This window comes from Oryza glaberrima, chromosome 2 (assembly GCF_000147395.1).
Source record: "Oryza glaberrima chromosome 2, OglaRS2, whole genome shotgun sequence".
NCBI classification, from domain to species: domain Eukaryota; kingdom Viridiplantae; phylum Streptophyta; class Magnoliopsida; order Poales; family Poaceae; genus Oryza; species Oryza glaberrima.
The window spans coordinates 68,788-90,195 of record NC_068327.1 but is presented as its reverse complement, the minus strand read 5'-3'; the positions used below and the strand labels follow the sequence as shown (position 1 = coordinate 90,195).

General features: G+C 41.8%; 3 protein-coding genes and 1 pseudogene across 3 annotated transcripts; 2 read left to right on the top strand and 2 right to left on the bottom strand.

Annotated features, from left to right (window-relative positions):
- On the top strand, nt 1-2,646 carry LOC127763077 (SKP1-like protein 1; annotated as a pseudogene).
- Nucleotides 2,647-2,732: 86 nt separating this feature from the next.
- LOC127763075 (glycerate dehydrogenase) lies at nt 2,733-5,908 on the top strand. The gene is made up of 12 exons (XM_052287661.1): nt 2,733-2,965; nt 3,055-3,138; nt 3,236-3,376; nt 3,459-3,580; nt 3,662-3,743; nt 3,863-3,935; nt 4,364-4,455; nt 4,565-4,639; nt 4,755-4,940; nt 5,140-5,184; nt 5,356-5,470; nt 5,560-5,908. The coding sequence occupies exons 1-12, from the start codon at nt 2,843-2,845 to the stop codon at nt 5,580-5,582; spliced, it is 1,161 nt and encodes a 386-aa protein (XP_052143621.1). The 5' UTR covers nt 2,733-2,842; the 3' UTR covers nt 5,583-5,908.
- Nucleotides 5,909-6,126: 218 nt separating this feature from the next.
- LOC127763076 (GDSL esterase/lipase EXL3-like) lies at nt 6,127-7,546 on the bottom strand. Its single transcript, XM_052287662.1, has 2 exons — nt 7,180-7,546; nt 6,127-7,066 (listed from the first exon to the last, which is right to left on the bottom strand). The coding sequence occupies exons 1-2, from the start codon at nt 7,433-7,435 to the stop codon at nt 6,243-6,245; spliced, it is 1,080 nt and encodes a 359-aa protein (XP_052143622.1). The 5' UTR covers nt 7,436-7,546; the 3' UTR covers nt 6,127-6,242.
- Nucleotides 7,547-16,239: 8,693 nt separating this feature from the next.
- Nucleotides 16,240-21,408, bottom strand: LOC127764599 (translation initiation factor IF3-1, mitochondrial). Its single transcript, XM_052289495.1, has 8 exons — nt 21,184-21,408; nt 20,982-21,075; nt 20,843-20,910; nt 20,464-20,562; nt 20,114-20,170; nt 19,697-19,765; nt 17,482-17,550; nt 16,240-17,339 (listed from the first exon to the last, which is right to left on the bottom strand). The coding sequence occupies exons 1-8, from the start codon at nt 21,334-21,336 to the stop codon at nt 16,389-16,391; spliced, it is 1,560 nt and encodes a 519-aa protein (XP_052145455.1). The 5' UTR covers nt 21,337-21,408; the 3' UTR covers nt 16,240-16,388.

The window sequence follows — 21,408 nt, the reverse complement described above, 5'->3', positions numbered from 1 at the left end:
ATGGCGGCGGCGGCGGAGGGTGAAAAGAAGATGATAACGCTGAAGAGCTCGGATGGAGAGGAATTCGAGGTGGAGGCGGTGGGCATGGAGTCTCAGACCATCCGGCACATGATCGAGGATAAATGCGCCGACAATGGGATCCCCCTCCCCAACGTGAATTCCAAGATCCTCTCCAAGGTTATCGAGTACTGCAACAAGCACGTTCACGCCTCCGCCGACGACTCAACCTCCTCTGCCGACCTCAAGAACTGGACGCCGACTTCGTCAAGGTCGACCAGGCCACCCTCTTCGACCTCATCTTGGTAACCCATTCCCTCTCCACTCCCCGCTCTCCTCTCCTCTCCTCTCCGATTATTTTTTTTATTTACATACAACGCGTGAGTTCGTCCAGATCTATCTAGGTTGCACTCTTCTCCCTACCCTAGGTCTTGGCTTTACCAATATACTCCAGTAGTAGTATATTTCTAGATTGGTACTACTCCACTACGTCTTAAATAAGTACTACTCCCTCCGTCCCAAAATAAGTGCAGCCATGGTTTTCCGCGCCGAACTTTGACCGTTCGTCTTATTTGATTTTTTTAAAAAAAATTAAAAACATAAGTCACGAGTAAAGTACTATTCATGTTTTATCATCTCATAGCAATAAAAATGCTAATTATAAAAAAAATTTAAATAAGACGGACGACCAAAGTTGGGCGCGGAAACTCATGACTGCGCTTATTTTGGGACGGAGGTAGTAGATGATTTATTATGCCTATGTGAATCTGGTTGCGTGTTGTTAGCACAGCTTATCTGATGATTATTGCGTGTCCTTGTTTTATCTCCCAAATCAAACCCATTGTGTACAACTCTAGGGGCTGCCATGCTTTTTATTTCCATTTATTTCAACTAGTGCTCTTCTTTTCTTGTGCTTGGGGACAATGTTGATGGGTGGTGGGTTTATTACTCTTCTACCAGTAACGCTGTCAGTTTGTGTCAATTGATACTGTCTTCACTTTTAACATCCATAAATGCATTGGCTTGCGAAGCCTTAGGTTGTGTTTAGTTCCTTTCAAAGTTGGAAGTTTGGGTTGAAATTGGTACGATGTGACTGAAAAGTTGTGTATGTATGACAGGTTGATGTGATGGAAAAAATTAGAAGTTCGGATCTACAGTCTTTGTGGCTCAAATCTATTGTATGCTTCCTTGTCTCTCTCCCCCCCCCCCTCCCAAAATGAACCCTTCTAGGTTTTCCTAATGCATTATATGTTTTTGTTACTGTTGCAACATACTTGGCAGTACAATTGATGCTCGGACTTATATTTATTGTGCTAGCCTTTAAATTTATAATCATGGTACCCTTTTTAAACATGTGGATATATTGATGTTCAATTCATTTAGGCAATGTGGTTAAGTGATCCTTCTGTCATTAATTGTCTACTTGTCTGTTGTGACAGCTTAGTGCTTTTTTAGAAACCAACAATTAACTGTGACTAGTGGGCTAACGTTACCTAATAATTGGTTCCATACTTGTTACTTTCCTCTTACCTCCTATTTACCTGTATTTTCTCTAGGGATAGTGCACATGTATCCATGTTTAATTGGTGGATTTGCTGCTCTTTAAAAGGACAATAGATGTTTGATAGTATTTAACTACCGAGTCCCTTGACATGTTAGTGGCTTCCTGTATTAGTCTGTCTCAATGGATTTTCCACATATATACATAATAAATAGTGGAAAAATATGTTGCCCTTGAAGAAGCAAAGAGCTGTTTGGTATGTAATTGTGAAGCATGTGTTGATAAAATGTTTAGTTTTATTGTTGTTAACCTGAGATATATAGATCTGACTTGTGAAGTACTTGCCTAACACACGGATGAATTGGTCCACCTGATTTGCTCTTTGGAAACATAATGTATGCCTGCTTACCTGCCTTTGTTATTCTGTTCCAGTTTTAACTCAAGTGTGCCTAGATGTGTTGATTATTTTCTGTATGTAGAAAGGAAGAAAGAAATTGATTGTCCACCTCTTGCAGGCTGCAAACTATCTCAACATCAAGGGATGGGATTGCTGGATCTGACTTGCGCAGACCGTTGCAGACATGATCAAGGGCAAGACTCCGGAGGAAATCCGCAAGACCTTCAACATCAAGAAGGACTTGGCCCCTGAGGAGGAAGAGGAGATCCGCAGGGAGAACCAGTGGGCGTTTGAGTAGAGATGCAGCAGCTGCTACATGTGGTCGGTCGGTTGCAATGGTTGTAATTATTTTGGAGTGAGAATGAATGGTGGGGTGGGGGGTGTGTGGTTAGTGAAGGAAGGATGAAATGAAATGGGGGTTAGGTTAGCTAGCTGGTTTATGAAGTATGGGTATGGAAGGGAAAACAAAAACTGAAGATTGTTACTATAAGGATGTTATGTGCGGCTGCCTAGACTGCAGTTGATATCGTCTGGTGGATGGATGATTTATTACTGGGATTATAAAGTCATCTGATTGTCGTCCATTGTCTCAGTGTCTGTCTGTCTATCTATCTAATCTGTGCCGCAGTAGTGTTGGAGGACGTGCCAGGTGGTGAGGCAGCAGCGAGTCCAAGCCAAGCCTTGGCCTGGAGGAAAGAAAGAAAGAAAGATGATAAGGCGGCTGGGTGTGTCTGGTCTCTCCTGGTGTTGGTTGCCACACGTATATTTGGGCCCCTTATCCATCCATGATTTTGTTTTGTTTTGCGAATAATTTTGGCGCCTCAAGTTAGCCGATAAAGTTGGGAGTAGTACACTAGTAGTATACTAGTAGTAGAGTGAGCTCAAGACAAGAAGCAGTAGCGAGTCCAAGGCAAGGCAAGGCAAGGCAGGCGAAAGCAAAACAAGAAATGGCGAAGCCGATATCGATCGAGGTGTGGAATCCGAGCGGAAAGTATCGCGTGGTGAGCACCAAGTCCATGCCCGGCACCCGCTGGATCCGCCTCCTCGCCGACAACGACTGCCGCCTCGAGGTAATCCTTTCCTTTCCTTCTTAGGCAGCGATTACTTATTGCATTACAATTACACTAGTAGTGGAGAGTCAATTCATTCCTTGCTTCAGATCTGCACGGAGACGAAGACCATCCTCTCTGTCGACGACATCCTCGCCCTCATTGGCGATCGCTGCGATGGTGTCATCGGCCAGGCAAGCAAAGCAATTGCAATCCATTTGACCGACTTTTATTACTAGCTAGTTAATAATTTTGATTGATTTCTTCTTGTTGATAACAAACTAAGTGCAGCTGACGGAGGAGTGGGGAGAGGTGCTGTTCTCGGCGCTGAAGCGCGCCGGCGGGACAGCCTTCAGCAACATGGCCGTCGGGTACAACAACGTCGACGTGGAGGCCGCCAATAGGAACGGCATCGCCGTCGGCAACACGCCTGTCAGTTCTGCCGCCCTCTGCTTCTTGATTTCTAGACTATATTACTGGATGGTAATTTACTTACATACGTACACATGTACAGGGCGTTCTGACGGAGACGACGGCGGAGCTGGCCGCGTCTCTGTCGCTGGCGGCGGCGCGGAGGATCGTGGAGGCAGATCAGTTCATGAGGGCTGGCCTCTACGACGGATGGCTCCCGCACCTGTCTCTCTCTCTCTCTCTCTCTCTACTTTTACTACTGCTGCTAGTTGATAGATACTCATATATGTATATATGTGCATGCAGGTTCGTGGGGAACTTGCTCAAGGGTCAGACTGTGGGAGTCATCGGAGCTGGTCGAATCGGCTCAGCTTACGCAAGAATGATGGTTAGTTCAGTTGGTACCTTACTACCTAGGACTATTATTATTATAGTAGGAGTAATTATTTGTTCAATTTCGCAATTGCACCACAAAATTACTCATGTAAACATTTCCTTTTACCACAGATCGAGGGCTTCAAGATGAACTTGATCTACTACGACCTGTATCAGTCCACGCGCCTTGAGAAATTCGTCACAGGTATGCATGCATCCAATTTTATAGTACTGGCTAGTTAATTTGTACTCCCTCCATTCTAAATTGATGTATATCTTTCATAGGTACACCAAGACCAATAAAAGCTAATAACTTTCTTATACTATATTTACTCTAGCAACAAACTCAATACATGCACCATCCCCAATATTTCCTAGCCAATAGCAAATTAAAATATTGCATGTGGGTTATAAATACTTATGTGCATGGATGCATGCATCAATGTCCATTTACTTCAATGTACAAATAACGAATAGACTTTAATAAATGAATACAAATGTGTAGATCATTTAGGAATAACTAAAAAACTATATGTAGATTAATTTGGAATGGAGGAGTACTACATTAAGATAGATAGATTAGATTAGATTAATTAATGACCTGCACATTGATTTGAATGCATATGCATGTAGCTTACGGGCAGTTCCTGAAAGCAAACGGAGAGCAGCCTGTGACATGGAAGAGAGCCGCCACCATGGAGGATGTCCTCAGGGAGGCCGACGTGGTCAGCCATCTCTCTCATCGTCTCTTCTTTCTTTCTTCATTCTAATTATTAAGATGTTGATTAATTATGCAAATAAATGCTTGTGCATATATATATATGTATGTGGCAGATTAGTCTGCACCCTGTGTTGGACAAGACCACTTACCATCTGATAAACCCGGAAAGGCTGGCCATCATGAAGAAGGTGCCTGCCTCTCTGCCTCTGTTAATTTCTTCTCTCGGTCCTCTTGATACTGTAGTACTATGCAGTGGGTAATTAACAGAGCATGTATACAAATAATCTAAATATAAAAATACAGGAAGCGGTTCTTGTGAATGCAAGTCGAGGACCGGTGATTGATGAGGTAGCACTGGTGGAGCACCTCAAGGCCAACCCCATGTTCCGCGTCGGTCTTGATGTGTTTGAGGATGAGCCTTACATGAAGCCCGGCCTCGCTGACATGAAGAATGCCGTCGTCGTACCTCACATCGCATCTGCCTCCAAGGTCCACTACCTGCCTGCTGCATCTGCTTATATATATATATGCCTAGCTAGCTTGTTTTATTTTCTTTCTTTCTTTCTTTCTTCCCATAAAAATATCCATCCATCTTTACGTACTACTACTCCTACAACTACTAGTAATATGAATCAAAAAGGTACTGACTAATATAGTATATAATTTGCATCATTCTCCAATTCTCCAGTGGACGCGCGAAGGAATGGCAACACTTGCTGCTCTAAACGTTCTTGTAAGTACTCCTTCCATATGCATGCTTAATTAGCCTCAGCCCAAATATTATACTATTGATGATGAATGGAACACACACTGTGTGAGTGGGTCTGTCTGTCTGTGCATGTTTGTATTTGCACTAGATCGATTATATAAACCTGCTGATACAGTAATAATAATAATAATGCAGGGCAAGATCAAGGGTTATCCGGTTTGGGGGAACCCGAATCTAGTGGAGCCATTTCTCAAGGAGGATGCAACGCCGCCAGCTGCTTGCCCCAGCATTGTTAATGCCAAACAACTCGGTCGGTACTACTACGTACCGTTAGTTAATTCCTATTCATTGCCTAGTTAAAATTAACTTTAACTGCATGCGAATATATATGCGATGCAGGCCTGCCATCGTCAAAGCTCTAAGAACTGGAGCTCGGTCCATCATATTATATCTGTCGGTTCAAGATCATACTCCACTACATGAAGTCTAGATCGAGGTGCATATGCTTGCTGTTCTAGCGGAGCGGGCAACAAGCTGTCAGCCAGACTTTTGATATCTAATTTCACACACACACACACACACACACACACACACATATATATAATATATATACTAGCTAGCTTCAATTCCTTGTTATTATACCACTAGTACGACTGTAATTTTGTGAGTCTTAAAACATGCGAGCTACATGTATGTTATTACACCCGTACTAGCTACTACTGTAGATTAATTACTGTTACGAAATGAAGATACCCTAGCTGCCTGTTTGGGAAACGTACGATTAATCATCAATGACAAAGATTTACAGGGCCCTAGCTAGCTAGCACTAGCAGCCTGCGGAGAGAGAGAGGAATTAATTGATATTAGTAATAACTAGCACATACATATGCATCCTTGCGTATAGTAAGTGGAGTAAGTTTATAAGGGAAGAAATAATTAAGGGAAAACCTGGCTTAGCTGAAGAAGAGCAAGCAATACTATTATATTATATAATCCAATAAAAGTTGAAACAAAAAAGAGGGAGCAAATTAAAGCAGAAGCTAGATATATATAATATAATAATGATGGATAGAGATATATAGTTAGTCGAGGAGGAGTTTCTTGACGTAATTATCGTAGACGAAGTCGGTGAGGATGCTGTAAGCTTTCTCGGTGGGGTGGTAGCTGTCCCAGAAGAGGTAGTCGGAGACGGGGGTGCAGACGGAGGAGGTGAGGGCGTTGCAGAGGACGGAAACCTCCAGGAGGCCAGTGCCGCAGCAACCCATTGTGGAGTCGCTGAAGCCGTACGCCCGTGGACGCATCATCATGTCCATCAGGAAGCCGTAGATGTCCATGAAAACAAGCTTGGTCTTGGTGCTCTTCTTCTTGGCCTGCATCTCCTCCATCCTCCTCTTCATCCCGGCGTTGTACGCCACCGCGATCTGGTTGTGCCCCTCCGAGCAGCGCCTCTCCATGCCCCCCGACATGGTCCTCTGCGACGGCACGCACCCGATGGGCGGCATCCCGATGATGGCCACCTTCCTCGCCCCGGCCTTCACCAGCTCGTCCACGAACGCCGCCGCGTGGTGCACCAGCAGCGCCGCGTACGAGGCGTGGTCGTAGCCGGGCCTCGCCCGCATGGTGAAGTAGGTGTTGGCCACGTCGTCGCTGCCGGCGCAGATGGCGAAGATGCCCCTGGTCATCATGTCCGCCACCCGCGCGTCCCCGGCGGCGCCGCGCACCCGCTCCTTGTACTGCTGGAACAGCAGCAGCTGGTCGGGCATGGAGATGACGGAGGCCAGGCGAGGCGTCAGCGGGTCGAAGCCGGTGCCCCCCGACGCGAAGCTGACGCCGGTGAGGAGCTCCTCAGTCGACAGCTCCGGCGACAGGTACGGCGGGAGAAGCTCCTTCAGACCAAGACGGGAAGCTGCATATGCATTCCGATCGATCCGTTGTTAGTTGTTAGTTGTTGTTGTGCATGCATGTACTCCTATGAGAAATGAGAATTGACAAGAGAAAGAAAAGCATGTTGCTAGTTACCGATGAAGTCGGTTGGTATGCGTCCGTTGCAGAATCTGCCGGTGGGGGTGTGGTTGTGGAAGTCATGGCCGTAGGGAGGGAAGTTGGCCTTGATGATGGTGTTGATGCCGTTGTTGTTCCCCGGGTCCACGATCGAGTCCCCAAACACGATCAGCGCCGGCGATGACGCCGCCTGCACCACCACCACCGGCACCGCCGCCCACAACACCATCACCACCAATGCCGCCGCCGCGCTACTGCCTCCTCCCATTCTCATTCTATCTCTACACGCACTACGTACTGCCAGCGAATTGAATCTAAGCACAGCACCGCGCACTCTCAGTAAAATTAAAGTAGCACCAGGCAGCTAGCTATGTTTGTCTAGTATTTATAGACCACCAAATTCAAGCATGATTTATCGTTGGCGTGCACTGCACTTAACACCGCCGCTCGCAACATATATTTGCAATTTGCATCAACCTAGCTACTATTATTACGTACCCCGTACTAGATAGAGTTGGCAACCTACGTACGTACTGTACCAGTACAACCCATACTAGATACTCCATCCGTTTCAAAAATATTTGACACCGTTGACTTTTTAGCACATGTTTGACCGTTCGTCTTATTAAAAAAATTTATGAAATATATAAAACTATATGTGTACATGAAAGTATATTTTAAATGAATCAAATGATATAAAAAGAATAAATAATTACTTAAATTTTTTGAATAAGACGAATGGTCAAACACGTACTAAAAAGTTAACGGTGTCAAATATTTTGAAACGGAGAGAGTATATAGTACTATTATCACTAGGAGTTGTTTTCTTGCACATCATCTAAATAGTTATTATTTTTTATATACACGACTTCAGATATAATTGTAAACGTGCGTTGACTAGTTTCAGTTAACTTTGTTTTTAAAAGGCCGAACTTTATTTTATATGTTTGTGAAGTGACATGGAGTATCTTTTATTATTCTATCTTACTATTTTTTTTCCTCAAAAAAGATCTTGATAGTCATTTAAGACATTTAAGAAATAAGAGTATATCCCTAAAGGATGAAAACATTTTTCCGATTAGTATATCCACTCCACTCCAGGACCAGACCAGCTAGGTCTAGGATGGATATGCCCACCATTCGTTGGCACCGCAACATTACGCACTGACTTTCTAGCCTTGGAATCGAACACGGCTTGCATATATAGATACCGGCCGGTGATTAGCTCAAACCAACCAGGCAACAGAAAGTCAATATTTAGGAAAACATATAATATAACACTATACGAGATTATGTTTAAAACGTCAATAATTTTAAACTGGAGGGAGGATTACTCACAGAATATCACAAATTGCTACTACGACTAACGAGCTAATTAGTGGATACTTAGTACCCCTGGTATCTAGATTCGACAACACATAGTAGCGGATAGGGAATGAATTCTAATGAGAATGTTCTGTTATGTATTTTTTTAAAAAAACTCAATAATAATACAAATAGTTGTTAAAAGTTCCAAAAAAAATAATGTAGAGTACGGTGACATCTATCAGGAAAAAAAAATTAGTCCAATCTACACATCTCTACTATTATAAAAATTGAAGATGTTTTTTTCCGATACTTTGGTACGTCACCTATGTATGAGTCGGTTTTTTTACGTTCGTTCACTTTTGGAAATACAAATCCGTATGTGAGTCGGTTTTTAAATTCGTTCGCTTTTGGAAATATAGAAGAAATCGTATAAGAAATAATGATCGGGCTCCTAATTGCAGCTTATAATTTTCTAACAATATATATATCCAAGTGAATTTCACCTTAACTAACCCATATAACAATAATAAATAAAATAGCTTTCACCAGTTGCAACTCACGGGTATTTATAAAAATTGAAGATGTTTTTGCCGGTAGTTTGGTACGTCATCCATGTATGAGTTAGTTTTTAAGTTCGTTCGCTTTTGGAAATACAAAATGAATTGTATATGAAATTTGTTTAAAAAAATTGGCATGCTAACTTGAGATGATCGGACTCCTAATTACAGCTCATGATTTTCTAATAAAATATATATCCGAGCAAATTTAACAGTGAATTTCATCTTAAATAAACCATATAACAATAATAAGATTAAAATAGCCTTCACCCATTGCAACACACGAGCATTTTTTCTAGTTGAAATAAAAATTCAGATACGAACAATGCGCTATTATTCATACATTTCGATGTGTGAGTTGACTTTGGATCTCAGACTTTATAATGTGGTATACGTGTGTATGTCATGGAGTGTTATCAAGTGTTATGAGATTTTTTTTTCCATAACTATTTAAATAAATTTTAAACAAACAAGGAGACATCCTCTCCTGGATAAAAGTAGTTGCCCTAGTACATACTACTTGATGGATAGAAACCAGCAAATAAACAGTGCACATGGGCGAGTAAATGGCTGCCTGTCTGCCGTTGATCCAGTACCGCATTCAATTCAATCGTCTGCTCTCCTCTTCTCCCATTGGCATTCAATTCATCTTCACTAGTGGGTGTGGGTGTGTGTGTTGGGGGGGGGGGGGGGGGGGGGGGGAGTATAGCAGGACAATTTCTTTTGGACCAGGCCAGCAAGTTTAATAGTATAGCTAACTACGGGCTCCAATTCTTCTATAGCCAATCTAATAGCTTATTTATACAATAAGAATACTACACTACTAATATATGGTCCTACCTTTTATATACACACAACGTATTAGAGTCCGTGCTACAGCTGACTATAAATCTGTAGCCCGCTTTACTTCTCTCTCTTCTTTTCTCTCCTCTACATGTGTATACAGCTGACTTGTAACCTGCTACTGTACTCGCTCTAAAGTAAACTGTGACTGAGCCAGTATGCCATTGATAGATCTGCCATAGATTTGCATGCATATTTGAGCAAATACTCGTAGAAATCACTGGGTCTGGGTGACTGGGCCTGTGGGCTCCCACACCAGCTATCCAAGCATTCCAAGTACTAGTGTTACTGTACTCCTACATACTACGCCGGCGTCCGGACGGACAGTATAGCTGTGTTTAGATGGTGGAAAAGGTGGGAAATTAGAAGAAAGTTGATAGTTTGAAGCAAAAGTTGTTAGTTTATGTGTGTAGAAAAGTTTTCGATATGATGTGATATGATGGAAAGTTGGGAATACGTACCAACTCGATCGATCAATCGATAGACGTGTATTAAGTACTACGAACAATACGTACCTCCAACACAGGGTGGGTCTGCATAAAGTACTACGTACCTCTCCATCACATTTTAGTGTAACTGTGGATTTCTGTGTTCAATATTTGACCATTTATCTTATTTAAAAATTAATAATTTTTTTAAAATAATAATCACACATAAAATAGTATTCATATTTTATCATCTAATAATAAAAAATACTAATCATAGAACTTTTTTAAATAAGACAAACGATTAAATATTTGACATAAACAATGTAAAACCATGATGTTTCTGCTACGGAGATAGTAGTACTACGGTATGCATTGACACACAGACCCCATCGACCACCACGAACGGTATTGATAGTAGATGCACCAATGTAGCAAACACGGCAGCTAATTCACCTTGGGATACTGTCCTGGTGATTGGAGTAGTCGTTGGTTTGACCCATCGTTGCTGCATATGCCTGCGTAATTGGGTCCACAACAACTGCTCGCTTCTACGTACTTCTACGTACTCGCTCTGCCAAAAAAAAACATAAAGGATTTTAGATAGATGTGATATATCATATACTCCCTTCGTCTCACAAAAAGTCAACCTAATATTTGATGGGATGTTTTTTAGACTAATGAATATTCTGGATATGAGTCTGTCTAGATTCGTTGGACTAGAAAACATCACATCCAATACTAGGTTAGCTTTTTATGGGATGGAGGGAGTACGTTTATCGAAATTTATTATACTAAGATATGTCACATCCACCCAAAATCTCTTATATTATAGGACGGAGGGAGTAGTAGGGCCTGCTGCTGTGATATTCAGCTTAGTGGCCGAGGGATCTAGTTGGTAGAGAAGATGAACAGGAGAGACAGAGAAAAAAAGGAAGAAGGATAATTTGGTGTAAAAATTCTAGAAATTATATTGAAGAGGTAAGTAGTGGCATATTTCAAATAACAGTAAAATTGTAATGGTATTACTTCAGATAAATGAATAGTAATGATATATTTTAAAACCGTAAAAGTTACACTGACATACTCCCTCCGTAAAAAAAAAAGCCAATCTTAGCATCTCAAGACAAAAATAGTGGAGATGAAGAATGACTAAAATGTTAGGTAAATGGTATTGAAGTGATAAAATTTAAACTCTAGAAGTTAAAGCTTTTTTTTAAGATAGAGGGAGTAGATCTAATTAAGCCTATAATATACTGGTCATTGTTGTTAATCTTCCGACCATAATAACAATATAAAAGGTCGTTCCAGCTAGCTAGCCAGCCAGCGATCAGTCAGATCGACTCCAGAGCAGAGCCATTGGACGATATCGATGGACCTGACCTGCAGGCTGCAGCATCTGCGTGCATGTGTTGCATCTATCTACATCTGCACGCATCACATAAATTGATCATAAATTCCATCTATGGACCTTAATTGCTTTCACCCTCACCAAGCTTCTGTATGATATGACTACTGATCTATACTCGCTCCGTAAGGGTATCTCCAACAGAATGGCCAAATAGCTATTTAAGTCAAAATTTAGCTAACTTAGACAAAAAAAAAAATATATGCTCCAACAGACTTACTAATTGGATGGCTAAATTATTTGGTTGGCTAAATTCCTCACTACCCTAGCCAAAGTTGGCCAGCCAGGAGGGCTTGCCATCGGTGTGGGTCCCACACCCTCTCTCCTTTCTCTCTCCCTCTTTCCCCATCCCGTCTGCTGCTCCCTCCCTGCTCGCCGCGCCATCCGCCCGGTGCCGCCGTCGCCGTCCTCCCGGCGCCGCAGTCGTCGTCCTCCCGGCGCCGCCGCCGTCATCCTCCGGCGCTGCCGTCGTCCATGGAGCCGAGTGAGAGGCGGCGCAGGGAGAAGATGCCCGTGGGGTCGAGCTGCACGGTTTGGTGGACCATGATGTAGCGCAGCTCCTCATCGAGAAGCACCATGGCGAGCTGCACGGCGACCCCGGTGGAGGAGGAGGACTCCGCGCCGCCGCCGCCGCCGCTGCCGCGCGCGAGGAGCTCGACGGCCGGTGCTTTCTCTGAGCTAAGCCATGGCAAGAAAGGCACGAGAGGAAGAGGAAGAAGAAAAAGAAGAGGAAGGAGAAGAGCAGTCAGGGCACGGGGATCAGTGGCAAGCCAATGGGGGCAGCTTCTTCTTCGATGCAGCATCTGTTCTTGCTCTGCCGCCTCCTCGGCTTCTGCTTTGCGTTCACGGCGAGCCAGCAGCAGCAGTCGGACTCGTGTAGCAGCGCCGGCGTCGCGGTCGCGCATCTCGCCTTCTGCTGCCTGACCGTCTGGAAGCAGGAGGACTTCGTCCTGCGGGTGTGTATGCTACTGAATTTTGCAGTCCTACCAGTTATTGGAATTTTACTGCGTACCAATTTCATCTCGGTGATTTTTTTTTTATTTTGGATGTCATTGCCAATGCACGCCTGCAGAGTGCAAATTAACAGGCTTGGTAGTTAAATTGATTAGAGTTGAGTAATTAACAGGCTCGCGCGAGGTACCGCGCCGTCGACTCGCGCGGGAGAAAGAGGAGGTAGGGGAGAGGAGGAAGAAGAAGAAGCAATTGACGTGTGGGGACCCAGCGTCATAGAATTAAAATAGAATGGGTAGATAGGGAGGCTGTTAGAGCGAGTAACTAGTTTGACTAGTCAAATCAGATAAAGAGTTGGCTATATAGGTGTTTGAGTTGGCTATATAGGTGTTTGGAGAGTCCGATTTGGATAGGCTGTTGGTGATGCTTAAAAAAGAAAAAACCAACCTAAAGGAAGATGTGACCCTTCCTTACAAGGAATCTGAACATATTCCTTTTAGTACAGCCGTTTTAGTAGGAGAGGTCACATCCTCTCTTAGATTTATTTTTTTTAACGAAGGAAGTACTCCGCATTAGTATTAACCCAAGTGAAGTGTAGCTAACAAAAGAAAAAAGTACATTAAATTAATCAGAAAAGCTGTTGAAAGTTGTCATTATGTACTACTGTCGAACGATTTTTTTTCTGAGATTACCCAGCAAACACACATCCACACACCACTATACACGCAACACCAATCACTGTTAATGAAAAGACACGACGGCCTGAGAGATCTGCTTAGCTCCAGTGCAGATCCAAAATACTGACAAGATACAGGCATGCTAGTCAATTTAATCCTGTAACTGACAAGATGTACAAATTGGAGATCAATGAGTCGATTGTCCAATAAGCCGATATAGCATGCTAGCTGATGCTTATACCAGGCGATGTCAATAAAGTTTTGAGCAATCGGCTATATTTCTAATGTAAATTCTGACACTTGAGTAAATAATCTATCGATGAAACAATTTAACTGACACCAATAAAACCCTAAAAAAGATCTAGTCGATACATGTAAATTGAGACTTCGACTTAGATTAACTAAGATATATGATAAATAGGTGTTTACATCAACAATATTAGAGTGTCGAGGCTCTAGCCCTTCCGATACAAATAGCTATAACAAGTCTTACCCCTCGTTGGAGATCGAAGCCGATGCAGCCCAACTCAAAACAAGACCTCGTCGAGAAAGACGAAAATAAAAAGGATGGCGATGCGCCGAAGTTGTATTGACCGATAGATAGATTACAAGGATCTCGGGTGTACATATTTATACCCATGAGCGGATACTAATCCTGAGCGGACACTAAACAAACTTTCCTAAAGATAAAAGAAAAAACATAAAATACTCATCAGACATGACTCATACTTTCCTAAATACAAAACTTGCCTAACTAATAGATAAACTAAACTGCCATGACATGGTTTCCATGGTTTCTTCTTAAACTCGGACTCTTCTAGATAAGCTTTCCATAGGCTCATTGTGCTCTTTCCTTAACCGAATCCATTAAAAAATCTTACCAAATTTTGGCGTTAACACACACTTACACCCCCCGCGAATGCGCCCTTAACACCAATTGCATATTCCTGATCTCACTAAAGTCATGTTGAAATTTCATTTGCTTGTACATAATATTTATAGGCACCAGGATTTGAACCCAGTGAAGTCATGCACCCACAACTTCACCATCACACCACTTGTATTTCCAGAACGAGCGATTTGGTATCACAGCACAGCGATAATATTTTGTGTGCGAGTGTGTGTACTCCCTCCGTGAAAAAAAAAGCTCAACCTTGGTGAGGATGAGATAACCTAAGACAACGAATCTTGACAGTTCTCTGTTCAGATTCGTTGTACTAGGTGATGTCCAACCTTAATATCATCCTTACTTAAAGTTAGGTGATGTCCAACCTTAATATCATCCTTACTTAAAGTTGGGGACGGAGGGAGTAAGATCCATCGGGCTGGTCTGTTGTCTTACATGGCGTTGGCGATCAATCATGGCCATGGAATGAAATGGCACAGATGGCGTCTCGAGCTCGTGCCGTAGGCGTAGGGTTTACACCTACAAGATATATATCACTATCATATTTTGTCACACATAAAGTACTATTCATACTTTATCATCTAATAACAATAAAAATACAAATTATAAAAATATTTAAATAATACGAACGGTTAAACGTTGGATACAATCAATGCAAAACTACCCTTATTTTAAGATGGATAGAAAGTTATGTATATATATACAGTACGACGACACGTACGCATTCCTGAGTCAGAACTGTATATGATGATGATGATCAGTCAGCGGTCATATATCATATTTCTATTATTCATATATACATATTATTAATCATGTATATATTATTATATTTAAAGACGGCGTCGTCGAATTATTATGGGTTAATTTGATCTATACCACTACAAATTTTGCTATTTAAAAAAATACTATTACAATTCGTTTATTCGTAACCATGCCACTGCCGTTAGGTTTCCACCCATTTCCTTCCTTCTCTGTCTTCTTCCTTCTCTCTTCCGTCTTCTTCCCGGTGATGGTGGCGGCGAGGCCTTGTCCCGGCGGCGAGCCGTCTCCCACGCGGGAGAGACGGTGCGGCGGCGCCCGCGCGCCACGAGGTGAAGCAACACGGCGGTGCTCGCGCGAGTCTGTCGTGGCGGCATGGTGGTTCTGGCGCGGAGGCGGCGAGGCGGCTGCTCCCAAATGAGACAGATCGTGAGCGCATTATAACAAAGACCAAGCGTCCATGCTGCATCCTACTGTACTGTATCACTCCCTCCATTTTGATTGAATGGGACCTATTATATTACCAATCTAAGGAGGTGTTTATCAGGGGGTGTAAAGTTTTAGTGTGTCATATCAGGTATTATATAGGGTGTTGTATGGGGTGTTTACGCACTAATAAAAAAAATAAGTAGCCAAATTAATATGTCATTAGCTCATGTTTATTGTAGCACTACATTGCCAAATCATGGAGCAATTAGGCTTAAAAATTCGTCTCGCAAAGTAGTCACAATTTGTGCAGTTAGTATTTTTTAAGCATATATTTAATACTTCATACATGTGCTCAAACGTTCCATGTGACATGGTGTAAAATTTTTGGGTGGGATCTAAACAGGCCCTAAACAAAAAAAACTAGGATACATTGTATTTAACTAAAATCTATTATATTTTAAAACGGAAGATATAGAGGCTATTTAGATTGTAACCAAAATAAATCTTACTAGCGTCCAAATTTCGATAAACTGACAATATTATCGTTTATCAAAATTTTTATAAGATTTTTTATCTATTTACCTAAATTTGACGAGAAACTAAATACATACACATCTTTGATAATTTTAGTAAAAAGTAATATGGTTTAAATTTTAAAATGATATCAATCTGAATAGCGCATAGTATTCACTGTTGAGGGTACGAGCTGAATTGAATGGCTCCATTGTACTAGTACTGAAACGACTGATCCAGTAGTCATTGTAGCAACAGTACTGTAGAAGGTAGGACTGACGGACTGTGGTGGAAGTGAGGCTGAATGAATAATAGTCAATGATCAACAAAAACTGAAACATGAGACCCACATGCTGATCCTTACATTTCGAGGCTTATTGTGCCAATTCCAAATACGACAAACTTTGATGTAGAACTGCTGTTTATAGGCTTATCTGCTGATAGTTTCATTCATGAGCTTTTATCACCAGATTCCCTTCTAGGAGAACTAAAGATTCCATAGCTTTTAGGTACATCAGAATTAGCAGTCCTACTAGCACCATTTGTTTTCCCCAACTCAGACGTGGCAGGTTTTCTGGTACTGAAAACTCCAAAACTCTTGGCCGTTGGAGTAGGATAGCCTGCACCATTACCCGCTGATTCAGCAGGATGATTCATTTGCTGAAATTGGCCTTGTTTGTTATTCAACGGAATATGGCCTCCCCTTTCATTTCTTCTTGGTTCTTGTGGTAATCTACCATCGTTGAACCTTGGTGATTGTCGGTTGTTCTGCTGCAGAGGTCTTTGGTAGTCATTGACCGGATAGCGAACTTCATTTTCATTCCTTCTATGACCTTGCGGGGATCTATCTTGGCTCAAACCCTGGTTATCTCCTCTTATCTGCTGTCTTCGGCTGGCGTATCTGTTGGTTTCTGCAGGTACCACATCTTCATTAGCCTTTTCTTGCTTTTCCATACCAGATTTTACATTATTGGAACCAAACCCACCCTCTGAGGTTTGTGCTGCCCGCTGACTAGAGCTAATTCTGTGTGCCCCAGCATCAACATTTTGCATGTTTTCACCGTAGTTGCCCGGGTTCGATTTCGACCAACTCAACTCCCTTCTAGAGCCTCTATCATGTGCATCTTTCTGCATGGAAAATTCATTGGAGACGTAAGCAGGAGCGTTGTCCATTTGATCTGAGATGGCCCCATTTCCACAATCAGTTGTCTCATCTCCACTATCGGCAGTAACAGTTGACAATTCAGAGGCATTCTTGCGGGCACCTTTGCCTACATCTTCTATGGCCTTGCTAGCTTTCTTTCCAGCTTTCTTTGTTGCAAACTTCACATGCCTAACAATAACGTATGCATGCTTCGAGTCCAAATGTGGGCCACTTTCCACTATGCAGACATCTTGTATCTGTTCAATTTACGACATCATATAAAAAGATCATTTTACGGACAGCTCCGAAAATGTAACCAGGACATCAAACAGTTGTCAAACAGAATTTGCTGACATTGGTTGCAAGCAACATGAAAATAATAAGGAGCAGAGCACTCACAAGTCCTAACAACCGAGATAGTGGCCCTCCTAAATCTTCTTCTTCATTACCTGAGGGCATCGCCATGCACTGCCAAATAGGAACACATTTAAAATAATTTTAGAGTTTGTATTCAAGACCTTATAACAAATAAATGCATATGCATATGAACATTCACAAAAATTACAATAAAAGACAGCTGAAATTAACTGATTCAGAACTGAAGTTCAAGTTAAAATTGGATATATGAATGTTGGTGACAGTTGCACAGAATGCGCTAATATAGTAAATCAGGCAAAAATTAGACCAAAATCCTTCAGGTTCTCATTGCTTGAAATAGAGACCAAAGAAAAAAACTTTCTTATAATTCTCCATGTTCAGTTCAATTCCAACTGCTATTGTTCTTGATCAAACTAGACAAGAGACAGCAGGGCCTTTTCCTAAGAAGAGGAAGAAAGTTCTCCTGAATTTGTAGTTCTTGTGCCTGTTACTGGTTTATACAAGAAAAAGAAAGAACATACAGAAAATACTGTTACATGCAAACACAGTATCATCCAAATAGAAAAGTAAATAAAATTTATATCTGGATTCCTAGAACCATTGCATAACATGAATACATGACCATCACACCATCAATAACAGTCCGGTTAGGAATTTGATCTACACTCAACAAAGACATAAGTTCTACTCCAAAACAAATCATGCATCTATTACTGAAACAGGTAAAAGTCTGCAAACGACATAACTTCTACAGCTGCCATCTTCTCAACCTGGATGATCTCTACCACCTGGTACGACCTCTTCACCCAAACCCAAACCATTGATTTTTCATGTGAGATTTACAGCTTGTGCATTTTGCACCACCTACCACATTCCTGGTGGCAATATCTAAGCAAACATGACCAGTGGAGCAACTCTCTAGTGTCAAAATGCAATAGTGTGACATATTAGATGGAGAACAATGTACTTAAGAATCGCTACTCTTCAGCAAAGCTCCCTCATCATTTCCCATCATTTGGCATATTTTTCTCAGATAATCGTCTACTGAAAATTACAAAGCAATATTTGACTAGAAAACCAACGGCTGTTGCCTCTGATGACAAAAAGTAATTATATACTCCCTCCTTCCCAAAATGATCATCATACTCCCTCCATCCCATAATATAAGGTGTGCACGTATTTCAAGATTCAACCTTTAAAACATTTGACCAACATTTAATATAATATGAAATGAATTTTATTTGTTAAAAATTATATCATTAGATTGACATTTAAATTTACTTTCATATGATTATAATTTTGTTGCTACAAACCTTATAGCATATGAGAAATTATAAGTTAAAGATTAGTTTTGGAGACCGTGTAACTTTTACCATGCGTTATATTATGGGATGGAGGGAGTATATGTTTATGCACCAAGACCAAAGATAATTTAAATCACATCAATCAAGACAACCATGCACACATTCTCCCACAATGCATGCATCGATCAAAACACCATGCCAATTACACCTTAGCATGCACACATTCTCTCATGCTGCATTAATTGTATTATGATGAAATCCATGTCCATGCGGTTATATGATGATCAATTTGAGAAATTTTGAAGTCCATTAGATGATGATCAATTTGGGAAGGAGGGAGTAAATGATAGTAAAAAAAGACAAAGCAAAGCATAAGATGATGCTAACAGAAACTGCATGAATTGTCACTAAATATTGGCAGAGCTGTACAAACCAGTGTTGTATAAGTCTGGATACGCGTATCGGATGGACAAGGTACCATCAAGTGATAAGTCGGAATACAGATGACTATTCAGAATTATATGGATAATTTAATGTTCATGCTAATGAATCTATATACTTGGTGCTTGTTTGCTCTTAGAGACATTTGAACACATTCAATTGTAATTATTAAAAAGCATATTTGTACTACTCATGTGGTTACCCTCATAAGATGATGGAAGCAGTGTAGATATTATATACGGATTATCCTAGTTGGGCTGCTAGGCTCAATATGAGAATTAAGCATCTTAACTCTGTGATTATATGGCAATCGGCCACTTGATCAGGCTAGCAGGCCATTTCAACATTTCACACACCTAAAATCCGTCATGATTCACTTATTCGGGTTGCTTTACTACTCACATACGTGCAACCAGTCGGTTACGTGCCTGTACAAAGTGACCTTTTCTACAGTGGTACAAGCAAGAAAGGGAAATGGAATGTAAGCTGACCTTCACCCTGTAACCTCGCTCCATTAATCTGGTGATTCCATCTGCTTTCACCTTCAAGTCTTTTAGTTCCTACATGTAACAATTTATGTTCATCAGCAACCTTCCAAGTTAGGCCTTCATACCAACAATTTCTCAACCGTAACTGCAAAAGAAACTTTGAAATAATTTGGACTCTTTGATACTTCCATAGAAAGGTTCAATAATTTAAACAGAAAGACTAGAGAAGTCCAAACAAACTAGGCACTGTTCATATGGATCCAAACAAACTGAAAAAAAAATGCCTTGGACAAAACCAAGTATGATAGGCCAACTAGATACTCCATACGACCATATCATACCAGTTACCAGATCAGCAATCTATTGCAGCCAAGATGATAGGCTGCAATAAACAAACTAAAGCAAGAAAAAACCACTTACTGTTTTACCCTTAAACCGCACTTCTTTGTTCTCCCCACCGCGTAAGACAATAGCAGACTGCACAAAACCAGAACAACACAAGGAGATATATGTTATAGCCTGTCAGATCCAAACACAAGCAGGGAGATATGGTTAACAGTCTTTCCCAATGGTCGGATGATTAAATTAACCAGGAGCATCAATATTGAGCAGTATGTTGGGCATTTGATCCATACAGCTACATAACATAACACAGGTCTTTTAAACCACCATCACCTTCTCACAAGAAGGCAAACCTTGTACGTTGATCGCCTTGGTCGAATGAGTGATCAATGGATAGTTAAGAAAACTGAGCCAGGAAGTAAGTATACCTTAGTTTTTAGGCGTTCTTTCTCCTTAACGTCTTTCTTATACTTCTCTTTGTGAAAATCCATGATTTTACAGACAGGAGGGTCTGATTTTCTGTGGACCTGAATAAAAGAGAAACGGTAATGAACATTGGGCAAATCTCAAGAAATGTGGCAAATGGTCAGATATGTTGTAGAGGGAAATACAAGTGAATCGGTTTGGTTGTTTATATCCACTGTCAGTATCATCCATGAACATCTTAAATCGTGTAAAAAGGAATGATGAAAGAGTCACAGATAGATAAACAAAGAAATGGATTTGACATGGTGATGGCAATTGAAATACTAGTATGTTTAGGTTGGTTTGGTTACAAGAAGAAAGCAGATAGAGGGCAGTAAGTACCTCGACCAAGTCCAAGTCCATCCTGGCCGCAAGCTGAAGAGCTTCGTGCCTGGGGACAACACTATGGCCTGCAAAAATGAGCAAAAAGTGAGAGAGCATGCGGTGAGGACAAGGGTAGACGGGAGAGGGGGTACCGTACCTTGGTCAGTGACGAGTCGAACAAAGGGAGAGGTGATGTCGTTGTTGATCCGAGGGCCATCGTCGTCGTCGTCCTTGGTGCTCCTCTTCATCACCTTGTAATACAACAAGAAGATACTTAGTAGTTAGGGAGTATAGTAGTACACTACACTAGACTAGACTAGTTAAGATTCGAGGGTGAAGGGGATCCATTGATACGATACCTGGGGCGGGGCGGCGAAGGTTCGGGCGGCAGGCGGTGGAGGGACGAGGGGATGGGGCCGCGCCGGCGAGGGGGAGGCGCGGCGGAGGTAGGCGGCAGAGCGGAGGGCGGCGGCGGAGCCAATTCCGACGGCGCGGCGGAGAGCCATCATCATTCTCCACTCTCACCCGCCGCCGCCGACCCAACAAAACAATACTGGAGTACATTCCAGATCCAGGTTGTGGGC